The sequence below is a fragment of the Clytia hemisphaerica genome, unplaced genomic scaffold (assembly GCF_902728285.1).
Source record: "Clytia hemisphaerica strain Z4C2 unplaced genomic scaffold, Clytia hemisphaerica genome assembly, whole genome shotgun sequence".
NCBI classification, from domain to species: Eukaryota; Metazoa; Cnidaria; class Hydrozoa; order Leptothecata; family Clytiidae; genus Clytia; species Clytia hemisphaerica.
The window spans coordinates 32,428-51,947 of NW_027104596.1; the positions used below are offsets into that span (position 1 = coordinate 32,428).

The following is a 19,520-nucleotide window of genomic DNA, read 5'->3' on the forward strand; positions in this document are numbered from 1 at the left end:
CTGCGAGTGCATGTTTTGCAGGGGTGTCGCACCGCCCCTGAATGCAGCAATACCCCTGGTGATTATAGTTAAATCAATGAGCAACTGGGGTAGGTAAAAACGTCATTAGGACCATCAAAAAGATGGTCATGACTATGACAAGGCTAGATTTTATAAAATCAAGACACCAACTCGACCATCATTTTCACCGCCACTATGAATTAGGCTCAACTCCAGGGGGCCCTCCAGCACTAGGCTCATCAAAACTATTATATCCACCCATACTGGGGTCACATGTTAGAACAAACGGGTCATCACCCAGAAGGTTTTCGAAATGACAGGAATCTGTATTTAGTGGCTCTACTTTTAAAGGACTAAAGTGGACTAAGCGAGGAAATGAAATTGAGGTAAGGGCAAACCCGACTTTCATAAATTTTGTGGCAAGTCTCAATGACTTGCTTAAAATTTAGGCTCTCAAGGGGGCCTCAAGGGTAAAGAAATTCGATTTACAACCCTGGGGGTTTTGCAAATACCTGTGTACCCCCACCTTTTGCCTACATGGGTACTACCCCCTGAGCATTTCTTGGGGCAAATTTTCAGATCACACCTTGTGTTGAGGCAACAGGCCAGGCAGGGTTCTAAAGCACTTCCATCAATGTCAGTTCAATGTGTCCTTCTATTCCTAGTAAGTCTAAGTCACGTACTGGAAGACTTGTAAAAATAAATCTTTTTAACCACAGTCAAGACAAAATGAAATCAAAGAAAGCTTACCTTATGATATCAATAAGTTTCTCCAAATCTTTTCCAGCTTCTTCAGCATTGATTTTCACTCGAAACATGAAATTGTGTATATAATCTTTTCCACTTTTGCCACTTTTATAAAGTAAGGCCCGACAGTGTAAAATTGACATTTTAGTAAATAATCTTTATGCCATCTCACACAGTCAAAAAAAACACAAAAACACACTTATCACGTTTGATGGCCTTTTCTTTTTATTTGAAATTTTTATTCAGGTGTTTGTTCAATTTTGTGAGCGGCAGGAGAGCAGAGAGAAAAAAAGTCTCTCCATCATATTGCCTTTTCCATTTTTTATCTATTTTGAAAGGTCAAGGAAGTTTCGATAGCGAAGGAGAACAAGTATCTTGCGCCACAACAGCATCTATAAATCTAATTCATTGTTTTACTCTCTCCTCCATCGTAAATTTGATCGCATTTCTGAGAAACCCGAGAAAAAGAGAGAAAAAAAACTACAATGGGCAACTGTTTTTCCGTCACCGACAGAAAAAGAAAGTCTTTCCGTCACCGGCAGGAAAAGAAATTCCGAAATATCGTCAGTTTTTTAACGCGATTCCGTAACTCCGACTAAATATTCATTGATTTTCCGTCACCGGCAGTAAATCCAATTCCGTCACTCCGTCGAATTTTTTGCAAAATTCCGTCACTCCGCATGAAAAAAGCCTCGATTCCGCTCCTCCGTCAACCGTGAAACCCCCCCCCCTTATTTCGTTTGGAAAGGATTTCGACAGAGTGGGAAACGCCTTGCTCAAGATACCAACACGTTAAATCAAGTTGGGCAGAGGAAAAGACATAAACAGGAACAAAAACTGGTCAATAAAGTGTTGACATTGATTGCCTTCTATTTAGTAGCTTTTGTTCCTGCTTTATTCCTCACAGGGCTATTGTTTGTTAAAGGATCAATACCTAGCGCTGTATCGGTAGAAGTTTTACAGTATACACATTTGTTCGTTGCGTATACTGCTTTGTCCAATTCTTGCTTCAACCCTTTCATTTATGTTTGGAAAGATGCAGGGTTCAGACTTGCTTGTAAACGCTTACTTCGAAAGAGAGGTGTGCTCGCCCCATCAAGAACCATCAATCAAACAAGCCAAACATCTAGTGTGTGAAACCACAACATTGACTAACCATTCCAGTGCAACAAACTTTGAATTCCTATTACAATACATTTGAAAAAACAAGAAACTTGCGAGCGTTTTTAGCGTGACATAGATAAAAACAAACTTCCACTCTCACCTGTCTCATGGCGTTCTAAAGCCCATGAAAAGACAGAACAAAAAGAAAGGCACAGTCAGCAGAATTGAATACACAAGAAAAGGATCAACAGATCCACTTTAAAGACTGATTTAACTCAACTGTAATAGACCAATTTAGTGCTACTGGCCGTCATAATAAATCGTTATAACAGATTTTGTCCTGTACCGAGCACAGCAACCCATACCGCTTTTTTTTTAACCCGTCCGAATAAAAAAGTAGAGATTGACATTTTTTTCTTAGTTAATAAGAAATTGCAGATTTTTTTTCACGTTTCACCAAAATGTAGTACGTATATTAAATTCATATTTAGAAAATATATAACATACTCCGTCTAGGAGATCACATCATCAGTACTTTTTATTGTGAGCCTTTGTATGTACAGTGTTGAGCCTATTTCTTCACCATTTACACCATTTACACAATTTTTCATCTTTGGTGAAAAAAGAAAAACAAAGAAAATGGAACCCATCCTATTTTTCTTGCAATAAAAACATATCCATTTATATATCTAAAGCGGTTAAAAAGACAGGCCCCAACATAAATGGCCATAGATACTTTCCTTTGGTCGGAAATGCAGGACTTTGCGAAATAAATGATAAGCATGTGACTGGTAAAATAATGGGCATTTTACAAATTTTCGTATCATTTCCAAAATTATTCGAACATTGAATATTTTATCACTGTGTCACAGACAGACGGTCAGACAGACAGACAGACAGCATGTTTTACTTTTTGTTCTATACCTTATCAATAAAAAAGCCAACAGTAAAAAATTTCATCACTTGCCGACCAACCAAAAATCTTTAATCGGAGTTTTTTGAAAAGTGGTACCCTAATGATGGCGGCAATACTCAATAGCAGTGCTCGGGTAACTTGATGCATGTCCCAGAATTGCATTAATTTTTCCGCCCCAGTCCCTAAACCATAACAAACTTATACATTTTTGGAAGCGTATTTGGATGTAGAATACCGTATTCGGTGTAACTTAAATTCTTTCTCAGTATAATTAGAGATATCTTGAGAAAACCTGATTATGACGTTATGATTGATGACGTCATAAATACAAAAAGTTGAATATCTCGAGAAATATAAATCAAAACTTTATGAATTTTGGACCAGTGATAAAGTACATTGAGATGTTTCAAAAATTGTTTAAATTATTTCCCAAAATTAATGACGTCAGCAGAAATTGCAAGAATTCGAATTTTTGCGATAAAATGTTAACATCAGCAAATTTTCAAATTTTTTAAAAAAGATTCTCCTCCTCTTGATGAGTTCTATCATTGGTCCAAATTTCATAAAGCTTTGAGTATTAGTTCTTGAGATATTCAACTTTTTAAAATTATGATGTCATAAATAATGACGTCATAATCACGTTTTCTTAAAAAAACTCAAATTCTGCTGAGAAAGAATTTAAGTTACACCGAAGACGGTATTCTACATTCAAATACGCTTCCAAAAATGTATAGTTTGTTATGGTTTAGGGACTGGAACTGGGGCGGAAAAATTAATGCATTTTTGGGACATGCAAAGTTACCCGAGTGCAAATGCAACGAAAGCGCTAGATATACGTTTCTTCGAACACTTTTGATGATGTAGCGTCGTTAGACATAAATTTTAACACTGCAATGACTTCTTTGCGGGTATCAATTCAAAAACAACTTTGATCTAAAATGGTGGATATAGCTTGGTCCCGGGGGGGGGGGGCACTAGGTTCACAGACTGACGGTATTGTCAAAATAGCATTTTTCGGCAAAAAATCTAGATTTTTCATGAATTTTCTGAAAATTCTACCCTTACAGTGCATCTTTACTTAGGTTCAGTGCACTTGCCAAAAAAATGTTGGGTTTTCAATAGAATTTGAGACTGGAAAAAAAAAGCAAAGGATGAACCTCCTTTAGTTTTTATCAAAATATTTACATAAAGCTGATATTTACAATCTGTTCCTCTAAAGAATCCTGCATTAATACCACGCAAGCGTAATTTGTCGTTCTTTTAAACCACCTGTAGTTATTCCCGTGATAAACAAAGAGGGAATGAATCCGTAGGGGTGGTACAATCATTTTCAGTCGGGGTTGTGGACGGCCAAAATGACAAAAGATGAACATCTTTTTTTTCGCTTCTTTTCTTCAGGCGGTTTAGGGTTTACAGTAAAAGAAGTCGGAGAATCATTGATGATCGCTTGCGTTCACTAATATTTCTTATCGTGATTATCTTATCCAAGGTAATGTAAAATTAAACCAGGTTGTCATTGTTTTATGTTTTCCACGCTGAAACTTTGAAGGATTTTGTGACAAAAAACGATCTAACGAACATCTCAATTTCTTTGAGCATGGTTACTAGTGGGCTAGGAACGTCAGACAGGGTTGTGGTAGAAGATAAATTGACGTCCATTAAGATTCAGATTTCATATCAGGGGTGTGATAGAAGATAAATTGAAGCTCTTTGAATTTCCGATGACCTGATCAATCAGCCACTCTGTCAAATAACAAGAGCGGATCCCAAAGAGCAATAATTGATTCCGACATAAAGTTATCTTAAAATGAACGCTATGGTGATTTGAAAACAAGAGTATCTTTTTGAATTTCTTTATTTTTAGTTGTCTCATGAATTTGATATGAAAAAGGTATGTTTCATCAAAGTCATTATCGGTCCTAGCGGTGTCCCTGATCACGCCACCCCACCCAAATAATTCTAATCACGCCATCACGTTAAGAATATCCTCTCATTGCACCATCACAACAAATAACATACCTCATAAATCATGTATTACGTTATTTGAGATCATAGATCCGCCAACACACCAAAAAAGGCCCAATAACACTATCACGAAAAACACTGGGAGGTCTTTTCACAGATCAATTTGACCTCTTATGAAATAATGCTGAAATTTATAATGCTTTCGATTTTTTCGGATAAATTATTTTCAAAATGGCTAATCTTCCAGAACTTTAAATATACTGCCTAATCCTATTGTCTGTTATCTATTCGTCAGAAAAGATAGACAGCCTTAGCGTTTTTCGGTTATTGTCTTAGATTTTCAAACTAGGCGAAGACTTGTTTTAGGCTTCCTCTTACATGCAAAATCTTTATAGGTATATCTGATAACCACACTACTGGAAGTCTATGAATATTGGTTCTCCCACAAATTATAAAATTTGAGCTAAGAACTATCTTTTCAGATGTATATGGGAAGCCTGGCTATCCAATCAGTGCTATTCGTCATTTTTCCAACAATCAAATTTGTTCCATAAGTAAGTCAACTTTTCAAAATACTTTTCCGAATACAAATACATACTGGGCTGTCCAAAAAAAAATTGAGTAGAATGGATCAAGAGATGAACTTGAATTTGATGTCATATAATAGATACACGGAGGTCTAACTTATATTTTGAGCTGTTACCACGCAGTAATTTTGAAAACAGTCCAGCAAGCTAGGCGAATAGATTCAAAAGAAAGCTATATTAAGATCTAATAGACGATATCGGCTTAACATGAAAACTCAGATTTGATCCCCGAGAATTCCCCACAATGCTTTGCGCGGAAAAAATTTCACCGCGAACTTTTTTCCGCGCAAAGCATTGTGGGGAACTCTCGGGGATCAAATCTGAGTTTTCATGTTAAGCCGATATCGTTTATTTCGGCAGTAATTTTTGATTCTTACTATAATTTGACAAAAATGTTACCTTTACGGAAATGTATCCTCTTGATTTCATTCTTTAGTTCATTGGTGTGGATCCTTTTAGTGATGTCGATTTTCGCAGTCCGTGTTTTATTTGGTAGCGCGTTCACAGGTGCCATTGTTATCATAACGAATTCCGTGCATAAAAGTTTGTTGGGTACGGTGCATGGTGTATCCGTTGCTTTTATACAAGTTGCAAGGTAGTGGTTTTTTATTAAATAACTTTTTTACGTTCCTTGACCTTCTCAGAGAATATCGTAATAGAAAAAGTAGGTTTGTCCCTTTTATAATTTATATGGTACAGTACAGTTTGGGGTAAGATTCCACTTCCCAGCCTAAGATTCAACCACTCACAGCGGAAAAATAAACTTCAGGAAGTCAGCGGTCTCCTCGTTCGACACAAACTATTTGTCAGAGAGTGGAATCTTAGTCTGATAACTGTAATCTTACCCCAGAAATCTTGCCCTTTTTGACCAAGGTCATAATGTCATATTCAGATGAAATTTGATACACATCTTCTTTCTTTCAAAGCGCTACTGCACCATACGCTTACGGCTCAATGTACTCATGGTCGCTAAGCAACATCAAAGGAATCACCAAAAACACCAATCCTTTAGGATTCCTCTTCGATCCGCATTTTCTGTATATCGTCATGTCTGTTGTTTCTCCCGTCGTACTAGCACTTATTTACTTTGTTAAAGAAATTGAAGATGTCCAAGAAATTAATAATGTTAGAGAAAACGATAAAATTGCTGACTATGAGTTGCCGTCGTTACCAACAACGTCATCAGAGGGAATGGCATCATCAGAAGTAACGCCGACAAATTCTCACCCAAGAGACAACAGGGCATGAAATTATAGCCTTAAACGCCAAGTCTATGTGCTGGGTGGGCCCAAACTCCCACCACTAGCTAACTCTCTTTTATTCATAATATTCGATATTCGTTATGGAATGTTTTCTACGGAAGCTCCCAAGGTTATTGCAAAAAGTGAAAAATCTTAATTAATTTTTCTCTAGCTTAAGTTTGCCACTACTGCTGGCATAAATCAGGACGTTTCGGTAAAAAACATTACGTCAGCATGAAGCTTTTTCATTTGTTTTTATTTATCCATCCCTAAGTTCGGTTAAAAGATCGATTTGGATCCTCTAAAACATTGAAATTAAAGCCCTTAAGGTGCCAGAGGAGAATATTTTGGATGGGAAATGAAGTAATCAATTTATCGACCCCAAACGGGTGACCCCTGTATAATTTCCACACAAACGCTTGATTTTAAGTAAGATCTCTTACTACAATCATGAACTTTAATATTTGAGAAAAACACTGGAAAGTGCTCTAGAAAAACAATGGAACGGTCCCCCCTCCCCCCTAGTGGCAATGTTTAGTGCGAATGACCTTCCCACTGACTTTTCCAATGCCCTTCAACATTGCCACTGGGGGAAAGGGGGTTGTCTTACATTTTCGTCTGTGATTGTAGATTTCAGAAAGATGAGCCTCTTGAAAATAATGGATCCATTAAATAATGGGATCATTAGGTTCAATAACGCCAAGGTTCGATTATTTAAAAAACATAAAATATAAAAGGTACAATCATGGACGAAATATTTGAGACAAAGGGGATTTCTCTGCAAAATTTTAAACACCACAAATGATTTTTAAGTGTGTTAAAATACAGTCGGAAAGCAGATTTTTAACTTTGAGAAAATCTTAAATCGGAATGCCATGTGTTTACATATATCGAGGTAGATTAAACTGTAAATTCATGATATTCATGACGTAATGTTTTCTACGAAAGACCCCGGTTTTTGCCAGTGTAGTGGTAAATTTTATACAACTTTTATCTAGTTTAATTTTACCAATACTGGCTAAAACCGGAGAATTTCCGTAGAAAACATTACGTCATGAATATCATGAATAGAAAAAAAACATCAAAAAAATAAAATAATATTTTAAAGCTTGGATACTCAGCCTAACTTGCTAACTTTCGAGAACCATAGTACGAGAAAACAAGTGATACCCTGACACTTAACAATTTCAATTTCATTGGTCATTTTGAATGATTGAATAACTTATTTACATTTGAATCGTTGTCTTAACTGTCTAGTCTGTAAAATACTAACTAACAGGGTCATATAAAAAGCAACTTATGAAAGATTATTTCGAAAAAAAAAAGTTTGGCTACTCTAAGGTCCAGAATAAACGTGTCCCCACCCGGTTATTAATTTTCAAAAATATTTTCCAACCCCCTCCCCGTTCTAATTAGGACCCCCTCCAATTGTTTATTTATTTTTGAATAAATTCTTAGCTACCACAAGCTGACTTGCTCTAAATAATCTGTTTTTAGCTTATAATTACCTTAATTAAGGGTTTTTTTGAAGCATTCGAACCCCCCTACTATTTGGGACCTTATCTTACAAAGTATAAAATATGCAAATAAAAAACAAAACAATTCTATAACAATTTTTGGAAGATTAATGATTTTCGAGTTCATCGTCAGTGGAGAATCTCAGATCTTCTGTACTCTTGTAAAGTCCTTTAGATGTTAACGGACATGTCATTTCAACTTCACCATCTTTACCAAGGATGTCCTTTAAGTTGATCGTACATTCACCATAACATTTGGGCCTTGCAAACCTACTACTTAATAATCTTCCATATAATCTCAAACATAGTACACCTTGAACCATTCTTGAAATCTTAATAGAACCCATTGTAAATGTTAAAGATAGATTTTCAGTGCCAGATGCTCGCCAAGGTGTTTTCATTCGATGTTTTCCTTTTGGAAGTAATTTCAAATGAAATGATATATCACGTGGCGTTCCTTTAGCATTTAAATTGACATTCTCAAGCTTCTTTATAGTTCCGATGATCACATTGGTTGTTGATAGATATTTCAATGATAAAACGACGCTAGCTTCACCGGCAAATGTACTTGATAATGAGTCAGGGCGTAAGTGTTGGGTGTACGGAGGCGGTGGTTGGGTGTCTTGTGTTTGTGATGAATGTGGCTCTAGTATTGGTAAAGGACTTTGTGACTCAATAGATGAAAAGTCAGTTCCTAGATCTGAGGTTTCTGGTATATCACTTTCTTCCTGGATAAGGGTTGCTTGCCAGGCTGGTACTCGATCAACTGATGCCGATGATCCAAGAGACTCTTTTTCTCGGTCTGAGCTATCGTTCGAGAATCCTGCAGCTTTTTCAAGCAAACTGGTAGCTATTCCATGTTTACCACCATCCCTGGATGAACTGTCTGATCCTTTTCTTGAAGATGCTTGCGATGATTGCGAAGTTTTATCTTTGCGATATTTCTGACGGATTTGGTCAGCTGTTTTTTCTTCACTGCTATTCAGTTCCTTTGTTTGGCTGAAGTTCTTTTTTGTCTAAAAAAGGAAGCGAAAACGTTTCCATAAAAAGTGGATTCCTGAGCTGATTTTCAAAAGAATCTTCAATCTCTGCATTGGTATTAAGTCTCATCAAGCAACACTATACACCCCTGCATCACTAGAAGATTCCAACAACCGACTAAACTACGCTTATACTGATTTCTATACACCTCTGTGTCACAGATCCCGTGTTTCCCAACCTACTGGAAAATCAAATCCAAGATTTCATCATTTTCACTATCAAATTAAAAATCAACTTTGATTTCATCCCCATTTGAAATTTTAACCCGACCCGATTTTTCATGAAATTTCAGAAATTTTGTTAACATTCCATCCAAAAAGCGTTAAGATTTTTGGAGCAGTGTAAAGTCTTTATTTACAACTTGACCACTTCAAAAAATCTTTTTGAATAGAAAAAAATTGACTGCATGAAAAGATTTCAGGCTCGCGTATAATACTTATGTCATGCTCAGAAAATCTACAAATTTGAGCCTTCATATGCTTATAACCGTTATGCTTATAAAAAACATGTAACCTATTAAAGAAACATCGTGTTATTGATTACCTCGTGTTTGCCGGTAAATTCATCATAACAATCTTCAAGCAATGGTTCGTCAGCATCGTCAATTCTTCGTTTGTTTTGAAAATCACCACGTAAATATTTCTTGCAAATTATACCAACGATGACAAGAAGAACCAATATACAACCAATGACAATGAACAAAATGATCACCCCTGTTTCGGTGAAAAGAAAGTTCCTTTATAAGAACAAACTATATAAGAACATAAGGCTTCGCTGGCCAAAATGTTAAGAACAAGTTAAGAACATTTTAAGGCTTTGAGAACTCAAAAACACCCTATTTCTTAGGAAATTGATAAAAAATATTCACAAATTGGTCAAAATAAGAACATGTTAAGAACATTTTTAGGCTTAAACTCAAAAAGTTAAGAACATCCGAAAATTTCAAAAATTTTGGACATTCTTATAAAAAAACGTGTACCTACACTCTATATTTTTGTAAGAGGCAGTAAATTTTGAGGACAGGCATGAGTTTTTACCTATGTTTGATTTAGGTTAGCGTGTAATAAAACAATTTTGTTACTTTTTCTATAGAAAACGTCATATCTATTCCTTCACATGACCAATTTGTGAAGTATCTTATATAAACTCCGGTTCACCCCAAATTTTTGTCTTGTTTTTACTTTTATTTTATTTTTCAGCATTTTTTGTAGACGGTCTGGATATACCAGACAAAGACGTCTTTCCCAATGTTAAGTTCACGCTACTAAAAAATCAGCAAAAAGTTTATAAGAAAAAGACCTTTTCCAAATTGCAAATAGACGCTTAGGAATGAACTAAAATTTTAAGAAATTGCTGAAGAATAACAACTGGATTCTTTGAGCTGCAAGCAACAGAATTTGAAATCCCAAAGGCATTTCAAATCCAATAATAATATTATAAAAAGAATCTTACCAAGTGGTAATGCCATTTTGCGACTTCAATAAATTTTATTCTCAGACAAAAATATTGCTATACGAGATATAAAAACAGCTTGCCTCCATAGAAGGAGCATGCAAAATTTATCTTAAACAAATCCCATTATCAAATCAACTCTATTTCTCTCCTTACACGTCTCATACGCGTGTTTCTTTGTTGCTGATTTTCAAAATGCACAAGTTAATAAGATATAGATGATGATGATAAAGCTTGACTAGTTTGTCATGGTTGATGGTTCTCTTTGATTGCTGTGGTCTGGTATAATTAAAAATCTAATTAAAAACTACATCGAATACACCTTTTTTCTACGCACGATTTCTTTTATAAGAACAGGCAAATTTTTTGAAGCCTTCAGATGTTCTCCTTCAGATGTTCTCCTTAAGAAATTGGGTGTTTTAGAATTTACAAAGCCTTAAAATGTTCTTAACTTGTTCTTAAAATTCTGGCCATCAAAGCCTTATGCTCTTATATAGTTTGTTCAAAACAAAAACAAAACATGAATAAGAAAAAACTAAACAAGAAAGCCTAAGCGGCGTAAAGGCCCAGCAGTGTTGGCACTGTCAGCATATTTATCCGCTGCAGAATCGCCATACAACAGGAGCGAATTTTTTCAATGTATAGACTCGAGTCGGGCGAGCAATAAATTAAACTTTTTTCTACATATTAAGAAAGAAAGATTTGACCGTATAAGTTGGAGGTATTAATTATATGTGGTTTTTTTAAGCATGCTCACAATAGAATAAATATAATAAATTTTTCGACCAGTTGTGTCTTAAAGGCCCATTGCGCTGTGCGCTGGGCCAACAAGAACTTAGATGGCCGAAATATTTAGAAAATATTAAGAAAATGTTAAAGCTTTGTGGACTCTAAAACACTCAATTTCTTATGAAACTTTACAAAAATACTTCACAAAGTGGTTAAAATAAGATCATTTAGGAACATTTTTAAGTTAAGAACTTGTTAAGACTTTGGATTTGGTCATTCTTATAAAAAAAATGCATTTGAAAAAGCTATGCAAGCTATGCGAATAAACATAAGGTATTAATTGCATGATTAAAATTAAACGAGAGTGAAATGCTTGGGACAAGCTGGAGTTTTTACAAGCTCTTATTTGATTTGGTTGGTCGTTAAGATGTAATAAAAGAATATTATTACTTTTTCTAAAGAACGCGTCATCTCTATCACTTTAAATGACCAATCGAGAGTCAAATATTGTCCAAATTTTACCAATTTTAAGTGCTCTTCATTTTGCATGATTTTTCCGATTTAGAGTAATCTGAAAAATTAAGAACGCATTTAAGAACATTTCAGGCTGAAAAATGCTAAGGAAATAAGCACAGCCAAGTTTTAGGTGTTCTAATAAAAAAAAAACGCGACATTCAATCTGTAAATGGTATTGCCCTGGAAAGGTTGACAATTTTAAATACATTGAAGCTTACATAAACTCTAACCATGACATAGAGATAAGACTCGCCCAAGCTTGGTCGGCACTTCACTTGTCTTCAGAAAATTTGAAAATCAGAAAAAGCTACACTCAGTATAAAAGTGCAACCCTTCAAAGCCACTGCTGAGTTCATCCTCCTCTATTCCAGTGAATCATGGTCGCTAACGTCTACTCTGACAAAGAAACTAGACGGAGCGTATACGAGAATGCTGAAGAAAGTTAAAAACATCCAGCTTAAGTAATCTCCACATTTACTAACTAAGTACGGCAAGCTGCACCGATTGAGCAGTCTTATCCAGAAAAGACACTGGACTTGACAAAGGCGAGATGGTTCGTTTGGCGCACAACAGGGTCAGATGGAAAGACATGGTCATGTATGTCATCACTTTCTAGTGGATGATTTATGTATATGTAAATATGTAAAAGTCGAAATCGATTAACTGCAGTAGTTGTGACCAACATACAGAATATTGAACCGCTATTGAGTTTAAATCCTACACGTTTATAAGAGAACGTTTTTTTATAAGAACATCCAAAACTTTTGGTTTGCCTACTAAAACTACTTTGGCATCAAACCTAAAGATGTTCTAAACATGTTCTTATTTTCACCATTTTATGAGAATGTTTGCCATTTTTCTAAAAAAAATCGGGTGTTTTAGAGTTTGTAAAGCCTTAAAATATGTTCATAACTTGTTCTTAATATTTTGGCCATCGAACGTCGAAACTTAATGTTCTTAAACAGTTTGTGTTATAAAAAACCTGTCTCACTGAAACAGTGAGCATCTGGCTCATTAAGTTTTATAGAGATTAAAGGATAGGGTGGAAAATGACGCCACTTATTATTTCCCATCCATATCGCGTGATCCGCATACTTTTCACACCAACGCTGGATTGAAAGTAAAATCTAACACCAGATTTCGAAAAATGTGCCTACCGAAAACATAAACAACACTATTTCCAATCTGTCATTCTTAATGTGGCAAAATTCATACAACTTCACTTTTTCTATTGGGAAGAGTTTGAGATTCCTCTCTGGCCCTACGAAAATCAAACTCAACTCGGCCTCCCGATCTTTTATGTCTCTTCTATACAGTGAAGTCATCATACCTCGAACCTCTATAACTCGAATGTCTCCTTAACTCAGACAAAGTTGTCTGGTCCCTTCGTTTAACGATGCCTTATAAACCAATCTCCGTAACTCGAAATTTCCATTTTTCGAGCAAATTTGCGTCCCCGGTATCTGTTCGAGTTATGAGAGTTCACTATGTTAGACTGAAAGGAAGAGAGCCAGCTTGCACAAACACACTTAATTCTTATAAAGTTAGTAACCTTTTCTCTTGAAAATACAACTATTCTTCCGAAAGGCAAGATTTGAAATGTGGAAGGAAATTCCCAAAATTCATTACATTCTCACATGTCGTACATGTCTCACATGCACTACATTTTGATGTTATAAATGAACTTGGTCAGCGCGATAGCCCTCTAAGTTTGAGAATTGAAATGAAGATGAAATGAAGATGATAGGACAATTCTACAAGAAGTAGATTTTTTCTTTTTCCTTTTTCATCTTCATTTTCTAATTTTTCAAAAATCTTTTCTATATTTTATAATATTAGGCGAGACCGCAATTTAATTTGTTGTTCTACGGACCCGACCGACAATATTTTTGCTAAAATCAAAAAAATAATAATATCGAATTTTCACTACAATACATTTTACACACTAGTTATTTGTAAGAATTAAACATGAATAAAGCTGAAAATTTATTCAAGAAATTGAAAAATCATAAAAAGCATTCCATACACTAAAGCTTTATTATGATCTTCATCGAAGATAAAAAACAAAGTGAATTTTTGATCCAGATACTTTTTGGAAAATTTTCTCGGTACCTTACCAACCCTTATAAATGAAAAATTTATTCTTATTTTGCCGACCGACCGACCGATATTTTTCTAACGATCTGTCCGTAGAACAACAAATTAAATTGGTCTCGCCTACACTCCTTATTAAACTGTCGAACGTGCTAACCGCACTGGCTCTACTTCAGTATCCTGTAAATTACTCGTAAGCCCAATTGTGAACATCAACGGAAAACTTTTGATATAAGAAATATTTTAGCTTCGTTTTGGGCTAAACCTTGTGACCTTGTGCCCTTAAAATAAAAATTTTGAAAAAATAAATAAAACACCCCCCAGATTCACCCAAGGGACAAGTGTGCAAAATGTTCAATTAAATCGGACCATTTTTGAAATCTCCAGCCTGCCCCAATGTTTTAAACCTTGTTTTAGCGAAACTCGTGACCACGCCCCTAAGGGGAATTGGAAAATCTCCAGATCATTTCATTCGATTTTTATCAGAAGTTACCGCCTTTTTAGTCTCCGCTGTTGATTATATTGAGACAGACTTTACGTTCCAAATCTTCGAATTCATCTGGACGGAATTTCTAGATTTAATAACCTATTAGGTGTCAACATGAAGGTAATAAAGATATAGATGGGGAGTAAACGTCTCGGTAATGACCTAAATGATCGTTGAAATCTTTTATAAATCTATTCAAAGCGGCTTTTCTTTGATGTACCATCATTGGAAGCAAAAAAATCCGAAATGTAAATTTATAAGAACAGAAGTGAGAATGTTATCCTGGTTGAAATAAACTTATTATGCAAAAAGTTCTTGTTCAAACGCGATACAAAAATAATTTTCTCAAAGTCAGGTTACAAAAGTTCTATGATTTCATATCGATGTATTTTTGGGCGAACACAGTGCTAATTTTGAGAGTTTTAGCACATTTTCCTTGAAAATTTCTTCACTAGAAATCTTTACGTCTAAAAGGGAGGGGGCTTTCAAATTCTGATGGATGATTAATTAAAAAGTTACCTAATCGTAATATAGAATTCTTTTTGAAATTTATCGATGATTTTATGAGAGGGGATTCTTAGAAATATAAGATTTAGTGCTTGTTATGGCAACCTTTTTCTTATTTTGATCAACAAAGTTATTATCTCACAATAGAGTTGTTAAAAATTCAACATCTTTTTATTCAGTTTTTTATGAACTTAAATATTCCCACGAGTATACCCAAAATTAATCATCTTATTCCCAAAGCAACCAAACAGCTGTTTGCTTCCGATGATATATCAGAATAGAACAAACCAACAAAAGGCATTGACTCTCCATCTATATTTTTATTACCTCCATGGTGTCAATGACATCAAAGTAAAATCACTAGATCTTTCTGTCTTGTACAGGTAGGTCTTGACCAAAGAGCGCCGCGACTCATGCCGCCATGTCTTCTTACTCCGACCATAGATTTATGAAGCCCGAAGGGCTAAATGTCGTGCTTTAAGCCATCACAGACAAATAAATGGAATACTGCAAAAATTAACTGTTGCTCTTGTTTTCGAAAACCCGCGAAGCTTCTGATTGGTCAGACGCTGAAATTCTATTGTAATGTCACATAACCGAGGTAGGATTTCCTACCTAACCAAGGCATACTTTTCAGTCAAAGCACGACATTTAGCCCTTCGGGCTTTATAAACCTATGATCCGACCGAATTAAAGATGTTGTGATTAGCATTATTTTTTATACGTGCTTTTGAAATCAAAAACAGATTCGAAAATTCGATTTTGATTTTTAATTCGTAATTTTTTTCTAAGTTATTCTGCTCCGATTAATTCTTCAGCTATTTAAAATAAAAGTTATTAGATTATTCTAAATATAATACAAAAGGTAAAAAAAAATTTATTGAAAGTAACTTGACAAAATTATGAAAAAAGTCTCGCCAATACTCAATACAGGTTTATCTTAAGATAAACAGAAAAAAACCAAACCTTCCCATGTTAGTCTCCATTACAACACATTTGTGAAAGGGTATGGGGCCTCCCTTTAAGGGTGAAGGTCCTAAGACAACAAGAAGAAAAATCACTTGTATTTTCTTTTACGTAACAAGGTACCTATCGAGACATCTTTTAACAAATTTGTGAAAACTACAGTAAGTTAGTCGGAAGAATAGAATAGAAAATGGAACAAGATACCTTAAGGGAACTAATTTTGACGGGAACTAATTTTGGTGAATTCGGCGAATTTAACAAAATTTGTTCCCGTCAAAATAAGTTCCCTCAAGGTACTTGAATATTTCTTGCTGGATTTCCGTGGGTGACATTTTTTAGCCCCAGTAAAATTAAACATAATGAACCTTGGAATTCCAGAGGGATAAAGTAGGAAAAGTTATAGATTTCCTTGACAGGGGGTATACAAAAAACCATCTGATAGTCCATTCATTATATTCATTTATTTTAAAAGATTAGTAGAAAACCGTATCTACGACAGGTCTTAAAGTTATTGTGCGTTCTAGCATTTCGCTGACATGAAATATATTTCACATATCATTATAGAAATGGTCAGGACAGGGAGAGGATTACAAAAAAAAAAAATCAAAAAAAAAAATCATAAAACAAAAAGAAATATATGTTTATCCCCATTTTTTCATTAATTCTACGCCCATCTTAAAATGTTAGCACTTTCATTTTCTATAAAAGGATCAGCAAACGTTGGATTACATCCTGATTTATTCAGGGATAAAAAAGGAATTTAAATCACTGCTAAAAAGTGTCTTTCATATTCTTATGATGGTTGAATTGTATGAGGAAATTCTCTAATTAAATGCGTATTTAATCATAAATTGAACCCAATAGGTCACCTAATTTAAGTATATTTCACTTAGATTTCCATTACTCTAAATCAACTATCTCAGGGGCACCCTTAGTTATAGATCGCCATAACGTGAGTCCACCCCGTGATGTAATAATTTCACGTAGACCGACGTAACATTCTCCAAGACAATGTGATCTACCGACAGTTGCACGTCGGCCGTAAAGTCTAAACCGTAACATCGTTTTTGTTTCTTGAGGTAACTGCTTAAATTTGAATTTAAAATATTCGTCCATTTTAATTCGGTTCTTTTGAATATGATACCAGTTTGTTTTCAAAGCATATTTTTTTAACGGTAAAATAACCACGTGACATTTAATTTCAATCATTGGTTTCATTGTGCTTTTATCAAAACGGAGACCATCAATAGTGACTATCTTCCCAGCTACATATTTAGAATCTCTCGAGTATATCAACGATGCTTGGATAGCTAAGTTACCAGGAGCTTTTGCAAAGCTATTTGTCCCATAACTATCACTACTATGTGTAGAAACTGCGTCCCCATAAGCTGAAATAGAAACCGATTCAGAAGCCCGATCGTAATCGGATAAACTGGATTCAGCACCGGATTCGTGATACTGTGCAACACGGTCAACAGCACGATGATGCGGTGCAGATACGTAATATGTTAATGGATCACCCTTACCACTACTGTCTCTTTTCTGAGACCGGGGGTGCCGTTTTTTCTGTTTTTGACTGTGGCGGGAATCGAATGAATCGGTTAATTCTTCGAGTTCACTACCGATTTCTTCGTCAGGTACTCGATTATAAGTAGTGTCTTTTTCCTTCTCCTTTTTCATTTTGTTACGAATGCAACAACAACAACATATACACGTGATGAGGACTAGTAAGCCAGCTCCGCCACTGATTGACGCCCATATCCACCCTGAAAGTAACAACAAATTTATCGATAAAGATTTTCTATTTCGTTCCTTGTACAAACTTTTTTATTAAAACCATTGAAGTTTTCTTTCGGCTTGACTGTTATAATGTTATTATTCTCACGCTTTTTTATGGTGTTTTTCCGAATCAATATGAATATTCTTTAAACCTTTTGGGAAAAATCATCCTGAAATAATTCTTACTGTATTCTTAGGTTTGGATCCAAACTAAACCAACATCTACTATGTAAAACATACCTCAACCAAAGACTAAGCATTTTCGTGGAATCTTTTGCGTTGCTGGGGAATAATTTGCAATTTAATTGTGCAATTTAATTGTGGAAAATGGCATTCTTAGGTTCAGCTGCCAAATTACCATATTCTTAAGTGGCCAATTCCATCATAAATATTCTTATAAAGTATATTCTTATAAAAAAGCGTGTATTGAAGCTTTATAAAGTAATTAAATGGAAGACCTTCCCCTTGTTACTTCTGAGATGCGCCTAATTAATTTCCGCACAAACAAAAACAAAATAATTGAAACATTTTGACAAAATACCGTTGGGAATTTCATTTTTAATTAATGTCCAATTAAAAAGTGGAAAATAAATTCTATCCATGACTGTTTAATTTTGTTGCCATTTTTAATTGCTCTTGGGAATAACGTAGATGTTATTATTTTTTCCTTTGACAACAAAATACACGTTTTTTTTTATAAGAACATCGAAAATTTTTGAAGCCTTCGGATGTTCTTAACTTTTTGAGTTTTAAGCCTAAAAATGTTCTTGACATGTTCTTTATATTTTCACCATCTTTTGAGCATTTTTGCCCATTTTTCTTAGAAACCGGCTGTTTTAGAGTTGGTAAAAGCCTTAAAATGTTCTCAACTTGTTCTTAAACATTTCAGCCCTCGAAGCCTTATGTTGTCAAATTGTTGTTATATAGTTTGTTCTTATAAAAAAACGTGTATTTTTGTTTTTTTGCTAGTACGAAAAGTCTTCAGCAAAGGCGGGCATGTTTTTACCGAGTTTGTTTGCAACAAGCTAATAATAGTATACATCTTTTAAAGTCAAAATTATACTACACGTTTTTTTATAAGAACATCCAAAATTTTTGAAGCCTTCGGATGCTCTTAAATTTTTGGCCACTGAAGCCTTATGTTCTTATATAGTTTGTTCTTATAAAAAAACGTACATTAGCTTAGAACCTTGGCTAAGGTATACATTGCATTGCATACCTTATCGGGGAAAACTTCGTCGGGGAAAATTTTCGTCGGGGAAAATTTTCGTCGGGGAAAAATATTCGTCATTTGGCCAAAATTTCATCACTTTTCCCCGACAAAGTTTTCCCCAATAAGGTATTGAGTTGGTCAATTCTAAACTAGGAATACCGCTATGGATATCTAAGGAAGATTTTTGTCAAGAATATGGATACACGAAAAAGTGGAAAACACCATTCTTATAATATAAACAACATTTATAGGTTGTAATGAAAGTTTCAGATTTTTGATTCAGATAAATTGTTATAAATAAATTCCTCATTGTCTGAAAGTTTATAACCAGATCAATGAGACAGGGATGTTAAAGTGGTTGACTGAAAGTGGTATTTACTCAGAAAGGTATCGTTGTTTCACCAATGAGAAATTTCACTTATTTAAATAACTGCACCTAGCCTGGATATCCAGGCTGTAAACTATTTCACAGTCTAGTTTTCTATATTTTATGTTCTAGTTTCTATAATTTTAGAACTTTGTTTGCTGAGAGGTAAATTTTTTTTTTTTAATTTTGAGCTTGGATATCCAGGCTAAACTGCACCCAGACATTCTTTTTCCAAAACAAAATTTAAAAAACCTACACATGTTTCAGAAAAATCTCCAAATTTTTCTTCACT

At 34.8% G+C, this 19,520-nt stretch overlaps 2 protein-coding genes across 2 annotated transcripts; both read right to left on the reverse strand.

Annotated features, from left to right (window-relative positions):
• Window positions 1–7,738: 7,738 nt before the first annotated feature.
• LOC136824030 (uncharacterized) lies at window positions 7,739–10,830 on the reverse strand. Its single transcript, XM_067080185.1, has 3 exons — window positions 10,571–10,830; window positions 9,662–9,831; window positions 7,739–9,093 (listed from the first exon to the last, which is right to left on the reverse strand). Exons 1-3 carry the CDS (start codon window positions 10,584–10,586, stop codon window positions 8,185–8,187), a joined length of 1,095 nt encoding a protein of 364 aa, XP_066936286.1. The 5' UTR covers window positions 10,587–10,830; the 3' UTR covers window positions 7,739–8,184.
• A 5,825-nt stretch (window positions 10,831–16,655) lies between these two features.
• LOC136824032 (uncharacterized) lies at window positions 16,656–19,520 on the reverse strand (the record flags this gene model as incomplete). The annotated part of the gene is given in 2 exon segments (XM_067080187.1): window positions 16,656–17,635; window positions 19,485–19,520. Coding segments are annotated over 2 exon segments (870 nt in total). The 3' UTR covers window positions 16,656–16,769.

Excerpts from the sequence above, each read along its gene's own strand:
- LOC136824030 (XM_067080185.1), bottom strand. Across the intron at positions 9,094-9,661 it reads AATTTACCGGCAAACACGAG|ACAAAAAAGAACTTCAGCCA; the intron begins GTAATCAATAAC and ends TTCCTTTTTTAG.